Genomic DNA, 19,236 nt, shown 5'->3' with positions numbered 1-19,236 from the left:
CCTTAATGCTTTTTCTCAATGTTCAGAAATCCATGATTATTTTTTGTCTCAAACATTGAGGTCATGAATACAGGGCTCCTCCTGTACACATGTGTTAAGCAGGGCTCAGAAGAGAAAGGAGCTCTTCAGGAGAATCTAGACTCGCGGAAACCCACAAAGGCTCCTTCATATTCATGTCGCCAGCTAGCTGCTCAATCATAATATAGCAAAAAGAACAACTGAATGCAGAACAATATCATACATTCACCCCAGTACAGAGATCTGGGCCCAAATCCATTGTTTCTTTGCTCACCATGCCATTCCAGTTTGGACCCAGCCATATGCAAATCAGTCTAGATTCTGCACCCAATGGGAACAGTCCTGCCCCCTCCCTTCTCCTGCCCCCGTCACCGCTCCTGCCCCCGTCACCGCTCCAGCCCCGTCACCTCTCCTGCCCCGTCACTTCTCCTGCCCCGTCACTTCTCCTGTCCCCTTCACTTCTCCTGTCCCCTTCTCCTTCTCCTGTCCCTTCACTTCTCCTTCTCCTGTCCCTTCACTTCTCCTTCTCCTGTCCCTTCACTTCTCCTGTCCCGTCACTTCTCCTGTCCCGTCACTTCTCCTGTCCCGTCACTTCTCCTGCCCCGTCACTCCTCCTGCCCTGTCACTTCTCCTGCCCCGTCACTTCTCCTGCCCCGTCACTTCTCCTGCCCTATCACTTCTCCTACTCCTGTCCTGTCACTTCTCCTTCTCCTGGCCCGTCACTTCTCCTTCTCCTGTCCCGTCACTTCTCCTGTCCCGTCCCTTCTCTTGTCACATCACTTCTCCTTCCCCTGTCCCGTCACTTCTCCTGTCCCATCACTTCTCCTGTCACATCACTTCTCCTGTCCAGTCACTTCTCCTGGTCCCTTCACTTCTCCTTCTCCTGGTCCCTTCACTTCTCCTTCTCCTGTCCCGTCACTTCTCCTTCTCCTGTCCCGTCACTTCTCCTTCTCCTGTCCCTTCACTTCTCCTGTCCCTTCACTTCTCCTGTCCCTTCACTTCTCCTGTCCCCGTCACTTCTCCTGTCCCCGTCACTTCTCCTGCCCCCGTCACTTCTCCTGCCCCCGTCACTTCTCCTGCCCCATCACTTTTCCTGTCCCGTCACTTCTCCTTCTCCTTTCACTTCTCCTTCTCCTGTCCCGTCACTTCTTCTCCTGTCCCGTCACTTTTCCTTCTCCTGTCCCTTCACTTCTCCTGTCCCGTCACTTCTCCTGTCCCGTCACTTCCCCTTCTCCTGTCCCGTCACTTCCCCTTCTCCTGTCCCGTCACTTCCCCTTCTCCTGTCCCGTCACTTCTCCGTCTCCTGTCCCTTCACTTCTCCGTTTACTGTCCCTTCACTTTTACTGTCCCTTCACTTCTCCTGTCCCTTCACTTCTCCTGTCCCTTCACTTCTGCCCCGTTCACTGCTCCTGCCCCCGTCACTTCTCCTTCTCCTGTCCCTGTCACTTCTCCTTCTCCTGTCCCTTCGCTTCTCCTTCTCCTGTCCCATCACTTCTCCTGTCCCCGTCACTTCTTCGAGTAGAGGAAGGGCACATTTACGTATTTTGCTTGGTGTGCATCAGAGGTTTACTGCAAAATGGGGGGCATTCTAATTTTCTGACTACTCCCTTGGTTGGATGGAGCAGTGAAGGCCGCTCTTTTAGGGAGTGCACATCACACTCTCATTACGTGCTGCTTGCCATTATAAGTGTAGTTCAAAGTTCGGGGCATTTTGATTTTCTGGCTTCTCCCCTGAGCAGAGCCTCACATCTTAAAGGCCACAGGATCGCAGAGGAGGGCTTAAGATCACGTTGTCCTCCAGTTAAAGGGGTCTGGCAGTTTAAAGGAAACCCCGGTCTCTTTATCACACCTCATGCAGATCTCACTTAATATGCTAACGGCAGGCAGCGGGCAGGCGCATTGTCATTCCAAAGGGGGTAATCAGCCTCAATCGGAATGACAATGGGCCTGCCCTGGTCTGTGCGAGCTCAGGGAGGGGCTGCTGCAGCCTCTGGTGTTCAACAGAGAAGTGCGAGCAGCCCCTGGAAGCAGAAAAAAAAGTTATCGTTTTTAGTAGGACTATTCTCTCCGTCCCGGGATGCTTTTTTCAAAGAAACAAGACGGGGAACGGGCTGAAATTATTTTTAGAAGTAGGGCCACGCCGTGCCCTCCCGTCCCCGTCCACTTCTACCACTGCGCACACCACAGGCATCCATCCACTGAGCTAAGATTGGAAAGAAGGGTCGGCGAGGCGGGTCCCAGAGAAAGGGCAGGTTTTTTTTTTAAGACCACGTGCGTGATACACAGGGTGGGTGGATCCAACCTGAAATATGTTACATTCTGGGTGAAGGGAGGTTAACAGATGCAATTAAGCTCGCTAGTAAGTAGTGCTTAATTTTAGCCGGGAGGGTCCGGTGCTCGGCACTAGCACTCAATTATCAGCACTGGCTCTAGCGACAGCCCACCACATGGTGGCGCTGTCTGAGATGTACACAACAACCCTGTTTATTAAATCAAATGGCACTGAAAATGAATAATACCAGCTGCTCACACCATTATAGCTCTGTATGGCCTAAGATAGTCCGTATTGTCACACTTGTATGAGTGGTTAGGTGTTATGTTGGTACTGTCATTGGCAGCGGTGGCAGGGGCAACGCGTGGTGCAGGCTGCAGTGGCCTTCCAAGAAGGGTCCTGGCACTTCATTTCTTTACTAATTAAGCACTGCCAGTAAGAAATCGGCGCATTTGTAGACTCCCTGCCTTTGAATCACATAATTGGATCTTACGAGCAGTGGTTCAGCGCTGAACTGCTAATTGAGGACCCGGAAAACCAACTTCTAATCCCGGCTTCTCCTCTGCAATTTACTATATTGTGTGATCCCGTACAGAACATTTAATCTCCCTCGGCTTCGGTACTGTAACTGTTACAGCGGCTAAAAAAAAAGCCCGCGTCCGACGGAGGATGAGAGCCCTACAGCGGGATTTTAAAGTGGCACCGAGGACAGACGTGCTCTCAGCCTCTCAGTGCGGCATGTTTATTCCTACGCCATATCTGAATGCGAGGGTGAGACAGAGGGGGTCAAACGAATTGACAGCTCAATGTTAACCCACTTATTCACTCACTTCAGTACTCGCTCCCTCACGCGCAAATGTGGGTGAGAATCGTCCTTGTTTAAAAACCCCGCCTCAACACACTCCTCCTGGGTGTGTGGACTAGTAGCCAATGGGCATCTAGTCCTGCAGCTAATCTGCCCCAGTAGTGACGACATCCTGTGGGTGAATGTCACTAAAACTACTCAGAACCCGATTTCTAGTCTGTTGTGTACCCCAGCTGCCAGCCCCTAGAGGTGTGGTCAGCCTTGTGGAGGTGGACACCTTCCTGCGTAGCTAATTTCCCACCTGCCCGTGAAAAACAGTGCATGGGGCAGGGAAGGCTTTGTCCTAGAGTAGGGGACAGTTCATTTGTCCAGTGGTGCCAGTGTAGCTTTGGAGGCTCACCACCACACTGGTGTAATACACTAGCCATTGTGTGTAAGCAGAGGTGTCACCTCCTGCTGCTCACAAGGGTCCTTTACTTCTGACTTCTGGATGTGGCACACACTTCCCAGCATGAAGTCAGACTTCGGTCTCGGCGGCAAAGCTTCGAAAAAATCTGCCAAGGTACGGGAACATTGGTTAAACTAGGTAGGCACTGTCTCAAAAGCCGCCTGGGTTTATGCTGGTTAAACCTCGGCACCAACAGTGTGTCAGTGGTTAAAAAGCACGGTGTTTGATACCAAACACAAAAGAAATAGGCCGGGCCATCATGGAGCTGAACATATAGGTAATGTCCTAATGCCAGCCCATGGTATTCTATGGACCGCCGGTCACTTGCAGTAGAACTGTGTTTAGAATGCTACCACGGGGCAATATATGCTGGCACATATACTTCCATACATAAAATATACTGTACTTTGCCTCCTGGGCTATTGGAGACCTACCTTAAGGGTGACTGACATATCAAATGCAGTGAGGTGACCTTGACACACATGGTGTGTGCAGGGTCGAACTCGAGCAGGCAAGCTGCTCGTGCAGGGCAGACCTGCAGACTTTGACTTTACTCGGGTTACTCAGGGGGACACAATACATGCTGCAGCCCTGGTACCCCTTTTAAATCTCTGCTATGGGTACCACTGGCACCATATACTAAGGCCTTACAGAAGTGTAGAAATGCGTGCCAATTGGGTATACCAATTCACATTTACAATTTAAGGGAAAGAGCACTGGTGCTGGGCCTGGTTAGCACCAGCATCAGACCAATTTTCACTGCATCCAGCCGTTCAAATAGGAGTAAAAAGTGTGGGAGCATCTGCAAGCAACCTGGTTTGCTACAGTATCTTATTTGGAAACCATTTAGGGCCTTTATGGCTGTGTGATGTTGTTCTGATGCATCCATGCAGAAGGCTAGTTTTGGGTATGAAACTTGGTCAAAAAAGCTTTGGGAGAAATGTATTTTTTTCAGCTACACCGTTGCAGTCGTCCACCCAGGACAGGACTAAGGCAGGGTCTACAGAAAGTGGAAGGGCCATTTTTAAGCATAAGTTACAAGAGGTAGGAGGACTCCCCCGGGGTCGGAGCATTACAAGGGCAGCTTTGAATCGAGTAAAGTGATGTGCACACAACCCCAGTTTAGCAAACTGTCTAGGAACAGCAGCTGCGTCCTGCTAAAGATCACACTTTTAATCCTGCCTAAGATAAGGAGCACGATTTTGCTGTAATGCTGTGTTTTGCATAAGGATCCTACAGGCTACAAAACAAGCGGTGCTAGTGACAGTGGTGAAAACATGCCACCACCTAATGCGAAGTACATGGTTTGCTTTACAGAATGAAATAGATGATGACTCAAGTCTAGTAGTGTTAGAACCCGGGGTCTCGGGTTGGCAGAGGTAAGTACCTTAGACCAAGTAGGGACCCTAGCTTCCAGTCAGGGCGACGGAATAACCCTCTGAGATAACCCCTGCTCACCCTCTAGGTAGCATGGCGCGAGCAGTCTAGGCTAAACAGAGGCAATGTGGATAACATTTGCACTTGACACAACAATAATCCCCAATCCACCACAAACTGAGATCACACAGGTAAGTATATTTTATAAAAATATATAACTTTATCTAGTTTCAGCATGTAAATGAAGCAGTTGCATGATAATCACTTCTTAGGAAAAACGGTTGTATTCAATCTTAAGGGTTGCACTTAATTCTTAATGGTTCTTGTAAATAGGCAGTTCTGAGAAGCAAAACAAAACAGTCTCAAGTCTCTCAAATCAGAGGTCTAAAAATATTGCTACTGATTTCTAATCAATCCGCTCTCAAAACGAGCAAGGGACCCTCTGCCCACGCGTGCTCTTATGCGTGGGCTTCTTGCGCTGCAAATGCGCTCCTTGCGCGAGGCCCGGGGACTCTTTCCTTCCCCCGGGACAGACTCACGCGTTCTTAGGCGTCGGGCGCCTTGCGCACAGCAGATCTCCCGCGCCCCCACCCCGGCCGGTCCCCTGTCCTCTCCCGCCCGCTCTCGACAATCCAACGAGCGGCGGGGGAGGTGGTGCTGCTCACCTGGTGGGGGACGGCTGGCTGGGGGTGCGGAACGCTTCGGAGTCCCTCGGCGAGGTCGGCTCTCGCTGAGGGGTCGTCCCCTCTCTTCCTTCTCTCCTCGCCGGGACCAACCAATCCTGTCGTGGCATTGGGTCAAGCCTCCCGCAGCAGCCCGGGAGTCAGCCAATGGCAGTGCGGCTCCCGGGGCAGGCCAACGATGACGCTCCGCTACTTCGGCCAATCACGGCCCACCACCACTGATGACGCTGCGCCGCACGGGCCAATCCCGTCGCGGCGTTAGTGAGGGGGCTCGGCTCCCTCCACCAATGGGAGCACGGCGGCTTCGTTCTTCGCCGCGGCAGCTCCCAGACCTCGAAGCAGGTTACGGGGGGTTTGCTGGCCCCGGGCCGCGGTGGTGATTTGGCGGCAAAGGGTTTTCGAGGGCGCTGGTCACGAATAGACCCCCCTCTCGGCTCACAACCCCTTGGGAGCGGATTTCACGAGGGGAGGCACCACAAGCCTCCAACCCTCGCTGGGAATGTGCCGATGAGCACACCGATCCCCTCCTCACGCTCCGCAGTCCAGCACCCCGCGTCTCGGGTCACAACAGCACGATTTTGCAGCTGTTTTCTGGGACAGTTTTAGGAACCTTTAGCCCTGGGTTCCCAACAGGAGGCCAGCTCTTCTCAGGCCCTTGGAGATTCAGTTGTAGACACAGCACACAGCAGAGTCTTGGCAGTTTCAAGTAGGCAGGGTCACAGCACACAGCAAAGTCCCTTTCTCCTCCTTAGCTTCCAGTTGGACAGTAGAACAGGTCAGCCCTTAGAGCACACAGCAAGGCAGTCTTCCTTTAGTTCTCTAGCTGTCCTCCTTCCAGCAAAGGTTCCTTCTTGCTTGCAGAATTTCAGAATCTAACTTCTGTAGTCAGGGGTCCTTTCCTTATACCCCTCAATGTCTTTGAAGTCCTTTGAAGTCTTTGTGCATGGAGGCCCTGGGTCCAGTCTAAACCAGTTCTGGGGGTTGCGGAGCACTGAGGTGTCTCTGGTTTTCTTCTCCCTGTCAGCTTCAGGGCCAGAGGTGTCAGTTGACCATCAGGAGGGAGCTAGCATGGGGGAGGTGGCCGGCACAGCCCAGTACTTATCAGGCATTCCTTCCTCCCACCTCCCAGGCAGGCAGATGTGCCCTTTCATCCCCGGGCTGGCTCCGACCCTCTCCTCCGGGGGCTCTGCAGCCCCCCTGTCACATCCAGACCAGGCAGGCATTCCACAAACCCAGGCGCACAGAAAGGTTTAGACAAGAGAACGGCCACTTTCTAAAAGTGCTATTCTCCAACACAGGATTTAAAAACACCCTTCACTAAAAGATGTGTCATTAAATTCTGAGTTCAGGGATATCTTTCATTTATGTCCCATCTTGTTCCTATGGGAAGATAGGCTGGCATCACATGGGCCCAGCCTCCTCCATGTTACTCTATGGAGCAAGATAGCCTTACAGCAGTGAGCACATAAAATGGCTGCTGCCCACTACCAGAGCATGTGACCTGCACTAGTACATGCTCTACCTTAGCTATACACTGCACCCTGCCCAGGTGGGTACCTTGAGCTTTCCATAGGGGTGGCTGATGTGCACAGACAGGGAAGGGTTAGGCCCAGCCAGTGGGGACACTGGCCAGGGGGACAGGGCAGTCCACTGACTGCACACAGGCCCTGCGCTGGCAGGCCTGAGTCACTATTTTAAAGCTACTCATGTGGGTGGCGCAATCTGCGCTGCAGGCCCACTAGTAGCATCTGTCATCACCAGCCCTGGCGCACACAGTGCACTTTACTAGGGACTTTGTGGTGATACAAATATGCCAATCAGGTATATTCAATCAATATCACAATTCACAGAGGGAGCACTTACACTCTGGCACTGATCAGCAGTGGCAGAGTGTCCAAAGCATCTAAATCAGCAAAAACGAAATCCAGCACAGCATCAAAACACATGAGTCAGAGGCAAAAAGATGGGGGAAGAACCACGCCAAAAGGTGTCAGGTCTAACAAGTAGCGAGAAGCAAAAGCAGATTTAAGATTGCAGGAGCATTAACTCTAATGAATCAAAAATGTTAGATTTCAAATAACGCCCGTGCTTTAACAGCGCAAAAAAAGTGTGCCTTAATAGCCCCTCTTCAAGACTTCTCCAATGGTTACAAACTGAGTTTAAGCCTTTTATTTTATATTCTAGTAAAGTATAGACCAGGAGAAGGTGTTGGGCAATAAGAAATTAGACTGAGGAATCAATTATACGATCCTTCGTACATTATAAAATAAAAAATCAATAACTGGGATGCTCAAAATTGCATATTTCTTTGCAAAATCAAGGAATTGCCTTGACAATTGCGGTAAATGATGCTTTCAGAGCAAAATGTGGTTTACAAGCATTTCGCATGACTGGTATTTGGAAAGTGGGCAGATAAAAGAAGGAAACTCTTGCGAGATGCAGGACACTGGTTCGAGCAGAAAATGTCTGTTGACGTGACATTTTCTTCTTTCTTTTGTCAGCATGATTCAAATTCCACGCAGGCTTAATCAAAGCACTTTCAAACTCCAGTCTCATACAATAATAATATCCGAAACAGTTTAGTACTTTCAAAGTAAAGACAGTGAACTCTCAAAAGCAAACGTATGACTTAAGTAGATGTCGGAGGTTGATTCAGACCAGAGTCATGCCAGATTTCAAGAAATCCATGTAAAATAAATCTACATACAAAAAAATTCAATGGGAATCATTTAGATCAAGGGTGTTCAAAGTACACACAGGAAGGCCACATCCATGCCTTGTTTTCATTATGATTCACTGGATGGATGTCTATTTTGTGTGGATAGCCTGAAAGTCAGGCATGGAACCAACCTTCCTAGATCTACATTGGACACCCCTGATTCAGATGGTCCATGGCTGTTGTGAAATGAAGGTCCTGAACCTTGCAGACTAGTGCTTGTCCACTTGTTTGACCTTAGTCAGAGAAAATTTAAAGTGACCCATGGCATACAGATGTAATTATTGAATGGACATGTCAAAAAGGGCAGTTGTCAGCAAGTCTAAGCAGCTAAGTGCTGGAAGGGCGCAAATAGTGCCGGCTAAATTATAAAAAGTTGTGATGCTCCATTGTTGTTTGCTTAATCCCTTCTACAAAAGAACATACATACAAAATAAACTTCGATTAATGAGTATTCACATGCCAAACGTTGCATGCTCTTAAAGAATTATCAAAAACGGCTTTTCTTGTTTTTTTCTGTAGAACAAATTGTATACATGTTTTGAACTTTCTGAACTGGCTCCCAAAATAAAACAAAATGTGAAATTATGTAATACCACACTTTATAGCATTCCTATACCTCAAATCAGAATGAAACTTCCACATGGTTATCTGCATTTTCGCAGACCAGAACCCGGTCCACAGGAAACTTTTGTGACTAGGCATTTCTATGGGTGCTCAGGTCCAGGGGTGAGTGGTGGGTGCTCTGGTCCAGGGGTGAGTGGTGGGTGCTCTGGTTCAGGGGTGAGTGGTGGGTGCTCTGGTCCAGGGTTGAGTGGTGGGTGCTCTGGTCCAAGGGTGAGTGGCGGATGATCTGGTCCAGGGGTGAGTGGTGGGTTCTCTGGTCCAGGGGTGAGTGGCGGGTGCTCTGGTCCAGGGGTGAGTGGCGGGTGCTCAGGTCCAGGGGTGAGTGGCGGGTGCTCTGGTCCAGGGGTGAGTGGCGGGTGCTCTGGTCCAGGGGTGAGAGGCGGGTGCTCTGGTTCAGGGATGAGTGGCGGGTTCTCTGGTTCAGGGATGAGTGTCGGGTGCTCAGGTCCAGCGGTGAGTGGCGGGTGCTCTGGTCCAGGGGTGAGTGGCGGGTGCTCTGGTGCAGGGGTGAGTGTCGGGTGCTCTGGTCCAGGGGTGAGTGGCAGTGCTCTGGTACAGGGGTGAGTGTCGGGTGCTCAGGTCCAGGGATGAGTGTCGGGTGCTCAGGTCCAGGGGTGAGTGGCGGGTGGTCAGGTCCAGGGGTGAGTGGTGGGTGCTCAGGTCCAGGGGTGAGTGGCGGGTGCTCTGGTTTAGGGATGAGTCTCGGGTGCTCAGGTCCAGGGGTGAGTCTCGGGTGCTCAGGTCCAGGGGTGAGTGGTGGGTGGTCAGGTCCAGGGGTGAGTGGTGGGTGCTCAGGTCCAGGGGTGAGTGGCGGGTGCTCTGGTCCAGGGGTGAGTTACGGGTGCTCTGGTCCAGGGGTGAGTCACGGGCGCTCTGGTTCAGGGGTGAGTGGCGGGTGCTCAGGTCCAGGGGTGAGTGGTGGGTGCTCTGGTCCAGGGGTGAGTGGCGGGTGCTCTGGTCCAGGGGTGAGTGGCGGGTGCTCTGGTCCAGGGGTGAGTGGCGGGTGCTCAGGTCCAGGGGTGAGTGGCGGGTGCTCAGGTCCAGGGGTGAGTGGCGGGTGCTCTGGTCCAGGGGTGAGTGTTGGGTGCTCTGGTCCAGGAGTGAGAGGTGGGTGCTCTGGTTCAGGGATGAGTGGCGGGTTCTTTGGTCCAGGGGTGAGTGGTGGGTGCTCAGGTCCAGGGGTGAGTGGTGGGTGCTCTAGTCCAGGGGTGAGTCACGGGTGCTCTGGTTCAGGGATGAGTCTCGGGTGCTCAGGTCCAGGGGTGAGTGGTGGGTGCTCTGGTCCAGGGGTGAGTGGTGGGTGCTCAGGTCCAGGGGTGAGTGGTGGGTGCTCAGGTCCAGGGGTGAGTGGCGGGTGCTCAGGTCCAGGGGTGAGTCACGGGCGCTCTGGTTCAGGGGTGAGTGGCGGGTGCTCAGGTCCAGGGGTGAGTGGTGGGTGCTCTGGTCCAGGGGTGAGTGGTGGGTGCTCAGGTCCAGTGGTGAGTGGCGGGTGCTCAGGTCCAGTGGTGAGTGGCGGGTGTTAAGATCCAGTGTTTAGTGAGGGGAGCCAGCCACGGTGTAGTTGTGAGTGATTACTGCAAAGGTCCTGAGGTGGGTGGTGATGCCAATGTCCAGGGCAGGGGTGAATGACGAGTGTAGGGCTGTGTGTAGGGCTGAGTGAACGGTGTAGGTCTGAGTGAAGGGTGTAGGGCTGAGTGAAGGGTGTAGGGCTGAGTGAAGGGTGTAGGGCTGAGTGAAGGGTGTGGGGCTGAGTGAAGGGTGTGGGGCTGAGTGAAGGGTGTGGGGCTGAGTGGGGGGTGCTCAGTACCTGCCCAGGGCTGAGAGATTCAGGTTCATCCGAGTCGTTCGTCTAAACCTCGTGCTCACCGAGCACCGACTCCGCATTTCACCCGCCCAGTAGTATAAAATAATCCAGCGCCCACCTGTTCGGGAGCCGGAGGGGTGGCAGCGAGGGGGCAGGCTCTCCGCCCTGCATATCCGGGCTCAGGACGCCTCCGACAGACAATCACTCACTGTGTAACTACAACACCTGGCTGCTCCGCTCCATCACAACAAACTTCGCCCGACCGGAAGTTGGCTTCTTTGGAATGCGGGCTCGGAAAGCGGCCGGCCCGGGTCTGGCTCCCTTGGAATGCGGCTCCACCGGGGGCGGCACCGTGGTCTGCCAGGGAGGAAGACAGCATGGCAGAAGAGCGCGAGAGAGCATGGCAAGAGGGCACACTAATCGAGAGAGAGAGAGAATCGCCGAGGCGGGGAATTGAACCCTGGTCCCGGGCTAGACCTCTGCATCAGGGTCTGCCGCTCTAACCATTGAGCCACACTTCTCCATAACGTCACTAGCACTGCATGATCCTCAACAGACCTAGAAATTGATTCTAGCACTATGTGATAATCTAAGTAGACTCAGATACTGGTCCTAGCCCCGCAAAATACATTTAGTAAATAAGGATACTACACATTCTCCGACTGATCTTCATTAGACCCGATACTGGCCCTAGCACTGTGTGATAACCTCAATGGATAAGGATACCTTGACTAGCAGTGTGATCCTCAACAGACCCACATCCTGGATGTGGTGGGGTGCGATAAGCACAATAGGCTGTATACCATGACTAGTGTTGTGTTTTCCTCGACAGACTTGGAGACTAGCCTTACGGCTGTATACTAAACTCAACAGACATGGTTATAGCCCCAATTACTGCATGATGACTTCCCTCAAAATGGATTTTGGTCCTAGTGTTTTGTTTTTAATTGAATACATCTGAATAATCTAAACAGTGCACGGTACCGTTCCTTAGCCGTTGCCTGGTGATATCTTTAAAGCAAGACACCAAATCTACTCCCAGATAAAAAAAATATCCTTAGTGGCAGCTGACATATACAAAAACCAGAGCATGGGTTGCTCAGTGTTAACACATTATATCATAGGGTGACTGACCCACAAGATCACTACAGACACTGTTTCCAGTTCTTTTGTCTGACAGCCTGATGCTTTCTGAGTGCTGTAGCACTGTTTTGCTTACATTGGAAGAATTTGCCTAACGCTTGAAACTATTGACTTTTAGGTAAACAAATCAGGTTTGGAGAAAGTGTCCATAAAACCAGGAGTTAAGTGGTCACCCTGTGTCCATCACACAGAGTGAAGTATAAAATACACCACATTTAGTAAAAAAACAAAGACAGAACTCAGAAGGAATCAAGATGCTTACCCAGCTTGACAGCGCTCTCCGGAGGATAATCTGGGAACTGGCCCTCTGAGGGCACGCTGACGGTCCTGCGCAGACTCCGCCCCTTGCTGGTCTCCAACTGCGCCTCCGGTGTGCCCTCACTGTGCATCTAGAGGAGAAAGAGCAGTGTGTTTGTACTTGCCCAGGCATTCTTGGCTCACATAATCTGCAGCAGCAACTCCTGGGATGATCCGCCGCCCACCTGATCCCTTTATCCATCTCTTCCATGGGAGAAGTCGTACAGCCGGCCTAACCGGGGAGGTCAGTGGTTGCAGACGTCCTCCTGGAAGGCAATTTCAAGAGTACAGAAACTGGCAGATGCCAGCCTGGGAGTGGCAGGGATCCAGCCCTGCCTGTGGGATAGATCAGTACAAAACCTGCCCCTGACATGCAGGCGGTGCATCTTCTGAAGGGGCGGGTGCAACATTTCAAGCATGGGAGCAGCAAGCAGTACAAGCATTGGCATAGCCAATAGGTCTGGCATTTGGGACCCTAAAAGTGTTTAGTTATCCAGCACAATATCCTTGGTGCAACAACATCAACTGTTGCATGGCTAAACACTTATAAGGTCCTACATTTCTATTTTGTTTTTTATATTTCTTTTGTTAGGTTGACTGTGACAAAAGGATGCCAGCATGTATGGATCTATGAAGCAGCCTGTATGTTTTAGAGATAACGTTATTACTTTTAAGCAGAAACTACGGAGCTGCATTCATGTGTGTGGGCTGCCGTCCCACGGAGAACAGGCAACAAGGGACAGGCTAGACAGCACACTATAAAGTTATCTTTTTCACATACTTACAATCATAGCTCAACTGCTTTCTGCCGTCTGATGAGAAATGAATAAAATATGCATTCACATGAGTAAGACAGCTCAGGGGGTAGAGGTGTGCGCTGCAAAGATAAATGTGTCAAACAGTTCACACCATTCGTAGCCACACTCAAGTAGAGGGGTAGGGGTGGGGAGGAAGATGGGGGGTGACTGGCTTTAGCGGAGGATAAGGGTTATAAGAATAAGTGTGTTGGAGATAAAAACATGTATTATTTGAGCATGAATGCACAAGTTGGCCTGTGTTGTACTCTACGCCATGGTTCTTAACCTGTGGTCTGGGAACCTTAGGGGTATGCGGCTTCCCACTTAATTAAATGATATAACTAGATTAATAAAGTATACATAAATAAACAAGCAAAAGTGAAAATGTGTAAAACTTTATATTAATGTGAAGGAGTTTGACATTGGAGTCTGACTGACAATGATGTTGGTGTTCTCTGATTGATTAGTCGGACAGTGCAAGTGCACCCAGCAGAATATAGCATGGACAATGGAGTGCCTTAGTTGAATTTACAAACACTGGCCATTCTCATTAAAATTAGGATTTTTTTCATGTATGAATGTGAATTAAATTAAATATTTAATAATTTGTGTATTGTTTCGTGGTTCAAAACATCGAAATAGTGTAGGATGGGGTCCCCGGCTTCCAAAAATGACCCAGTGGGGGTCACCGGATTCCTATCATTATTTTTTGGGGGTCCCCAGATTGCAGTAATGGTTAAGTGAGGTGCGCAGAAGTCAAAAAGGTTTTCACTTTTTTTTCCTATGTCATAGAATTAATTGTCCATCAAGTGCTGAATGAGGTATTTTGTCCTTACTTTAGGATAGTCAAACTCTTTAAAGTGAGTTGTGATGTTTCTTTGAATGATTACACTGCAAAGTAACTCGAAAATTACATGTTTCGCCTCCATAAATAGTGCAGGGATGCGTCATGAACAGCATGGGTGGAATCCCAGTGCAGTCAGGAGCACTACAGGTCTCTGCGTTCAAAGAGTCGAGTGCTTTGTAAAGAAGAGAAAACTTTCAAAGTCCTGCTCAACAGACTCCAGTGTCACAGCCCGTTAAAAGCACACAGTCGTTTTGAGGTGGGGCGGGTGGCGCGAGAGGGGACATGAGCCAGAGGTGACAAATGATCTGCTCCTCTGGGCCATTTGACAGGGGAGTACCAGGTGGTGTCACCCCGCCAGGGAGGGCACACACCCCCTGTGAAGAAGTGAAATAAACCAGAGATTACAGAACGGATTAACAGAGGTGGAGCAGAGGTTCAGCGCTGGGGATGGAGTGAGGAAGGCGATGACTCATTCTAATAAAAAGAATACACAAAATAAGTTTGGGAGCCGCGTCCCCTCCCCCTCCATGACCAGTCCCCGGAGCACAGCAGCTCCCTTTGTGCTCCTTGTGACCCTGTAATTTTGAGTGCGGGAACCAAGCCGGGCGCTCCCCGTGTGCTGGTACCAAGTCTCGCAGCCTAACATTGGAAAGGGGAGAGGGCAGAGGGCAGGTCTGGGAAAAAGGCAGAGAGGGCGATGGCACAGGGAGAGAAGAGAGGCCTGGGAAATAGGGTAGAAAAGCACAGAGAGACCGCAGGCCAGGGAAAAGGATCCTGGCGAGAGGGAAAAGGATCCTGGCGAGAGGGCAGAGGCACGGGAGCAGGTATGGCAAAGCACAGCCGTGAGAATGGCGCACAGTGAGAGGGATCACTGAGAAGGAAAAGCAGACCTGGGAACAGCGAAGAGGGGATGGGTTTGGAACAAACACACCAAGAGAAGAGGAAAGGGGGAGAGAGCAGAAACCGGCATAGGCACACGAGAAGGCAGGCCCTGGAATCCCACAGAATAAAGATCGAGCAGGACAACTTCACCAAAGTCCACTGACCAGTTAATAGGAAGTCTTCAAGCAGAAGGCAGGAAACTCGTTCATTCTTGCTGCCTGCTGAGAATCAACAATTTAGAGTCTCCAGTCTGACTTTCACGTACACTGTAGCAGGAAGCAGGAGTCTAGGAATGCATGCACCACTTAACACATACTGACGCAGCCGTAATAGTGATTGCAATCGCGCGCAGCGAGCGATGTGCTTAATGAGCATGACGAGGAAAGCCATCTGGCGCCTCTGCTCGTAAGCACGAGCCCGAACGCATAACCGCAAGCTCTAGGCCCGCCACAAGCAAAAGCGTGTGGTAGCATTTTCTGAAGCCCACATACTAAAATTCTCGCCAGAGCAGCGCATGCACTGGCTGAGGTGACACCTAAGAAACAAAACCAACATCCTGCAAAAGGACAGTCCATGTGCAAGAGAGTAAAGGTGGCCCCTGTTACACCCTCACTGCCAGGACCGAGGTACAGTCCTCTCACTCAGCGGAGCAGACTGGAGGACGAAGAAGCAGTGGTGAAGAAGTGGTAACGCAGTGGCACATATGCTGTGGGAAACTTCGGGGCAGACAGACTCAGTGCGGGGTGCTGGGGAATTTGGCAGCCAATGTAAGCCGACTGCAATTGGAACTGGATTTCCATAGGCGAGGTGAGGTGTTGAAGCGCTTTATGGAGACTAACGCACTACTCCGGAGCCCATGTTAGTGGTACATGTAATGGTTATTGTTAGTTTTTGCAATTAGTCATGTGATGTCAGGATACACTGCATGCACATACTCCAGTTACCTTGTGATATATTAATACCAGGTAGGTGATAATTAGTGGTGACTGTGCGGGTTTAGGTGAATGGTTGGTGAGATGGACAGAGCCTGGAGAACATGAACAGCGGGTGTGGAGCCTGGGGCGCATGAACAGCGGGCGTGGACCCTGAGGCACATGTACTGCGAGCGAAGAGCCTGGGGCACATGAACAGCTGGAGAGGAGCCTGGAGCACAAACAGCGGGCGAGGAGCCTGGGGTACATGAACGGCGAGCGTGGAGCCTGGAGCACATGAACAGCGGGTGTGGAACCTGGGCACATGAACAGCGGGTGTGGAGCCTGGGGCACATGAACAGTGGGCGAGGAGCTTGGGGCACATGAACGGCGGGCGTGGACCCTGAGGCACATGTACTGCGAGTGAAGAGCCTGGGGCACATGAACAGCTGGAGAGGAGCCTGGGGCACATGAACGGCGGGCGAGGAGCCTGGGGCACATGGCCAGCAAGTGAGCAGCCTTGGGCATATGAACAGCACACGAGGAGACTGGGCGCGTGGACATCATGTGAGGAGCCTGGGGGCACATGGACAGCGTGCAAGGAGCTTGGGGCATGTGGACAGCGAGCGAGAAGTCTGGGGCACGTGGACAGTGTGTGAGGAGTCTGGGGCACGTGGACAGTGTGTGAGGAGTCTGGGGCACGTGGACAGTGTGTGAGGAGTCTGGGGCACGTGGACAGTGTGTGAGGAGTCTGGGGCACGTGGACAGCACGCAAGGAGCCTGAGGCACATGGACAGTGGGCTAGAAGCCTGGGGCACATGGACAGCGCATGAGGAGCTTGGAGCACATAGACAGCGAGTGAAGAGTCTGGGGCACTTGGACAGTGTGTGAGGAGTCTAGGGCACATGGACAGTGCACAAGGACCTTGGGGCATATGAACAGTGCACAAGGAACTTGGGGTACATGGACAGTGCACATGGACCTTGGGGCACATGGACAGCGCGCAAGGACCTTGGGGCAACTGGAAAGGCCACAAGGACCATAGGGCACATGGACAGCGCAGAAGGACCGCGGGGCACATCGACAGCGCACAAGGACTGGATGGCATGTGGACAGCGCGCAAGGACTGTATGGCACCTGGACAGCGCTCAAGGACCTCAGGGCACGTGGATAACATGAGTAGTTAGGGCACGTGGATAACATGAGGAGTTAGGGGACGTGGACAACGTCTGAAGTGCTTGAGGCACATGGACAGCAAAGAACTTGTGACTGATGGAGGGGTGTGGAGCTTGAGGTACAACAATATGAGGAGCCTGAGGCACATGGACAGAGAGAGGACGTTGAAACTGCCAAGCAGACCGTGTAAGAAGCATGGGGGCCAAGGACAGACAGTGTCACCAGCTTGAGACACAGAACGCTTGGACTCCTACGGAGGAGCTTTGCCTGTGGCATGCACTACCACCTTTAACAAGCACTAAAGCTCAAGCACCTAGACGCAGAAAACCTTACTGAGTGCCGCACACAAGACTTATCTCGTAGTTGTACCCTTTCTCGGTGTACGGTGCTGGGCACTACAAAAGAACAAGCATAAAAAATTCAGTCGGTCTCGCCTTTCATTAAGTTGAAGCAATTTGCTTAGCTATACAATACCATTAGCAAAGCAAATGGCTTTAACTTAATCAACTGCACCAGACATGAGCTAGTCTGGTATGTAGTGGGTGGGATAAAAGAATAACTTGGAGGCTTCCTATGAAATAAAAGAAGCAATTTTGACAAACATAATTACCTTGTAGCAGGTATATGATTTAGATTGAGGCGGGGGGGGGTCTTGGAAAGGCGGAGTCTTGAAGTCTGAAGGCAAAATCTCTTCTGCCTGATACAAATGCGGGCCACACTTAATTCATCAAGCCCTGCCTCTTCCTTCGTCCTGTGAGTCAATCTCCAGGTATTGGCTCCCACTTCTTCTTTACTCCCTGGAGTTACATGTGTTTCACTGGGTGTAGCCAAATGTAGGGGTCGTGTAAACTTAAGGGGGGTTTAACTTTGGAAGATCGTGTTTTCTGTTCTTTTTTTGACGGGGCTAGTAAATAAAGATTAATGACACCGTGCATGGTGCAATCCAGGGTCCTCGACTAGGACTACCACATCGAAACACTACAACCCTAAGGCGCCCACATCTAACCAATCTCTCACCCACCCGACAAGCCAGCACATCTAGCCAGTCTTCCCCAAACAGACTCCACAACCAACTAATGCCCCCACAACAAGCCCGCACACACAAATATGATTTTACACCAACAACCCTCACCTTCAGATAAGAACACTCAAAGCCACTGCATTGCCTACAAGGTGAAACAGAAGGAAACAGCAGCAACGGGGACGCTAGGATGTACGGTCAGGGTGGGGCGAGGGTGGCTGCAATAAATAGTTAATTACCCCCCTTAGTAAAGAAAGACAGATCGTACCCCCTTCCCGAGGATGGGGGAGCCGCTGAACCCCTTATTGAGGACACTGATTCAGCTGAACTCCACAGCAAGGAAAGCGAAACGCGTTAACCCTTCACCGACGAGAGAGAGGAATCAAGGGTTCTGCTCACACCAGAGGGGAGACACACATTTTAAATTCAGCGGCGAGCATCGCAAGAGCGAAGTCCCGCATGGAAGGTAGACATATTGCCGAAACACTATTCCACGCACACAGACAACAAACTCCTCACTTACGACAGGCATGCCTTCACCAAGGACAGCACACCTCAACCGTGCACCGCAGACCGATAGAGAAACTTTAGCAAATCGCAAAGAGTCATCTCGCTCCAGTGGAGTCACACAACATGATGCACCCCCCGCACAATAGAACGAGGGGGTCCTGAGGTTCCTGTACGCCTGGTGCATGCCCTTTTACGGCTATCGTGAGGACATTTCTTATCAGCTTGTTAAATAAACAAGCTGATAAGAAATGTCTTCATGACAGACGCAAACCAGGCAAGCCAGTCCGGCTCGGGGAGAAAGGACGTCCACAGAAAACCCTAATTTCCAATGGCAGGCCACTGTTTAGCATAAACGGTGATGCCAGCCAATGGAAATGAGGGGCGGGCCTTAAAGTACTCTTCTGAAAGTCCTCTCTTACTAAATCTCTCGCGGAGGCGGAGCAGGGCTCTGCCTTGCAACGCCATGCGAGACCTAAAAATGTGCTACACAGAAAACCAATATCTTTATGAGAAGTTGAAACGGGCTAGAAGAGGTACTTTGTAACCTTTCAAGAGAGTGAGAGGAAGAGATTTTGGTGACTCAGAGCAACCCTAGAGAAGTGCTTTAAATCGAAATATAGAAGTACTGGTACCCACTATTTGGAGTATTTGTGTGCTACTGAAAAGTATTCTGCCATTAAATGTACTGTAGGATTGCTGAGAAGAATAGGTACTTTACCTTCCAAATTGACAAACAGTATGTACTCAGTAACGGACAGCACATGTCCATTTATAGCTCTGCCCCAACTAGGTTGGTAAACATGGCAGTGATGGTACAGATTCCAAGCACAAAGGTGCATACCTGCCAACTTAAAGAACAATCTCACCATGTGGGCAGGGGGCAGGCACTCGTGGCAAGAAGT

The 19,236-nt window shown here is 51.1% G+C and overlaps 1 protein-coding gene across 5 annotated transcripts in view; it reads right to left on the bottom strand.

Moving 5' to 3' along the window:
- The window catches only part of RASAL2 (RAS protein activator like 2), a 770,134-nt gene that overhangs the window by 412,695 nt on the left and 338,203 nt on the right, over positions 1-19,236 (bottom strand). For 4 of the 5 annotated variants that reach the window (XM_078642089.1, XM_078642070.1, XM_078642080.1 and 1 more), the window contains exon 3: positions 12,156-12,282. In XM_078642089.1, the coding sequence (XP_078498215.1) occupies positions 12,156-12,282 (127 nt within the window). Of the gene's footprint in view, positions 1-10,868; positions 11,104-12,155; positions 12,283-19,236 lie in introns of those variants that run through there. The other variant, XM_078642107.1, reaches the window with a different exon arrangement.

The sequence above is a fragment of the Lissotriton helveticus genome, chromosome 1_1, assembly GCF_964261635.1.
Source record: "Lissotriton helveticus chromosome 1_1, aLisHel1.1, whole genome shotgun sequence".
Lineage (NCBI taxonomy): Eukaryota > Metazoa > Chordata > Amphibia > Caudata > Salamandridae > Lissotriton > Lissotriton helveticus.
The sequence above is the reverse complement of the archived record's forward strand: the minus strand, read 5'-3'. Positions and strand labels throughout refer to the sequence as shown.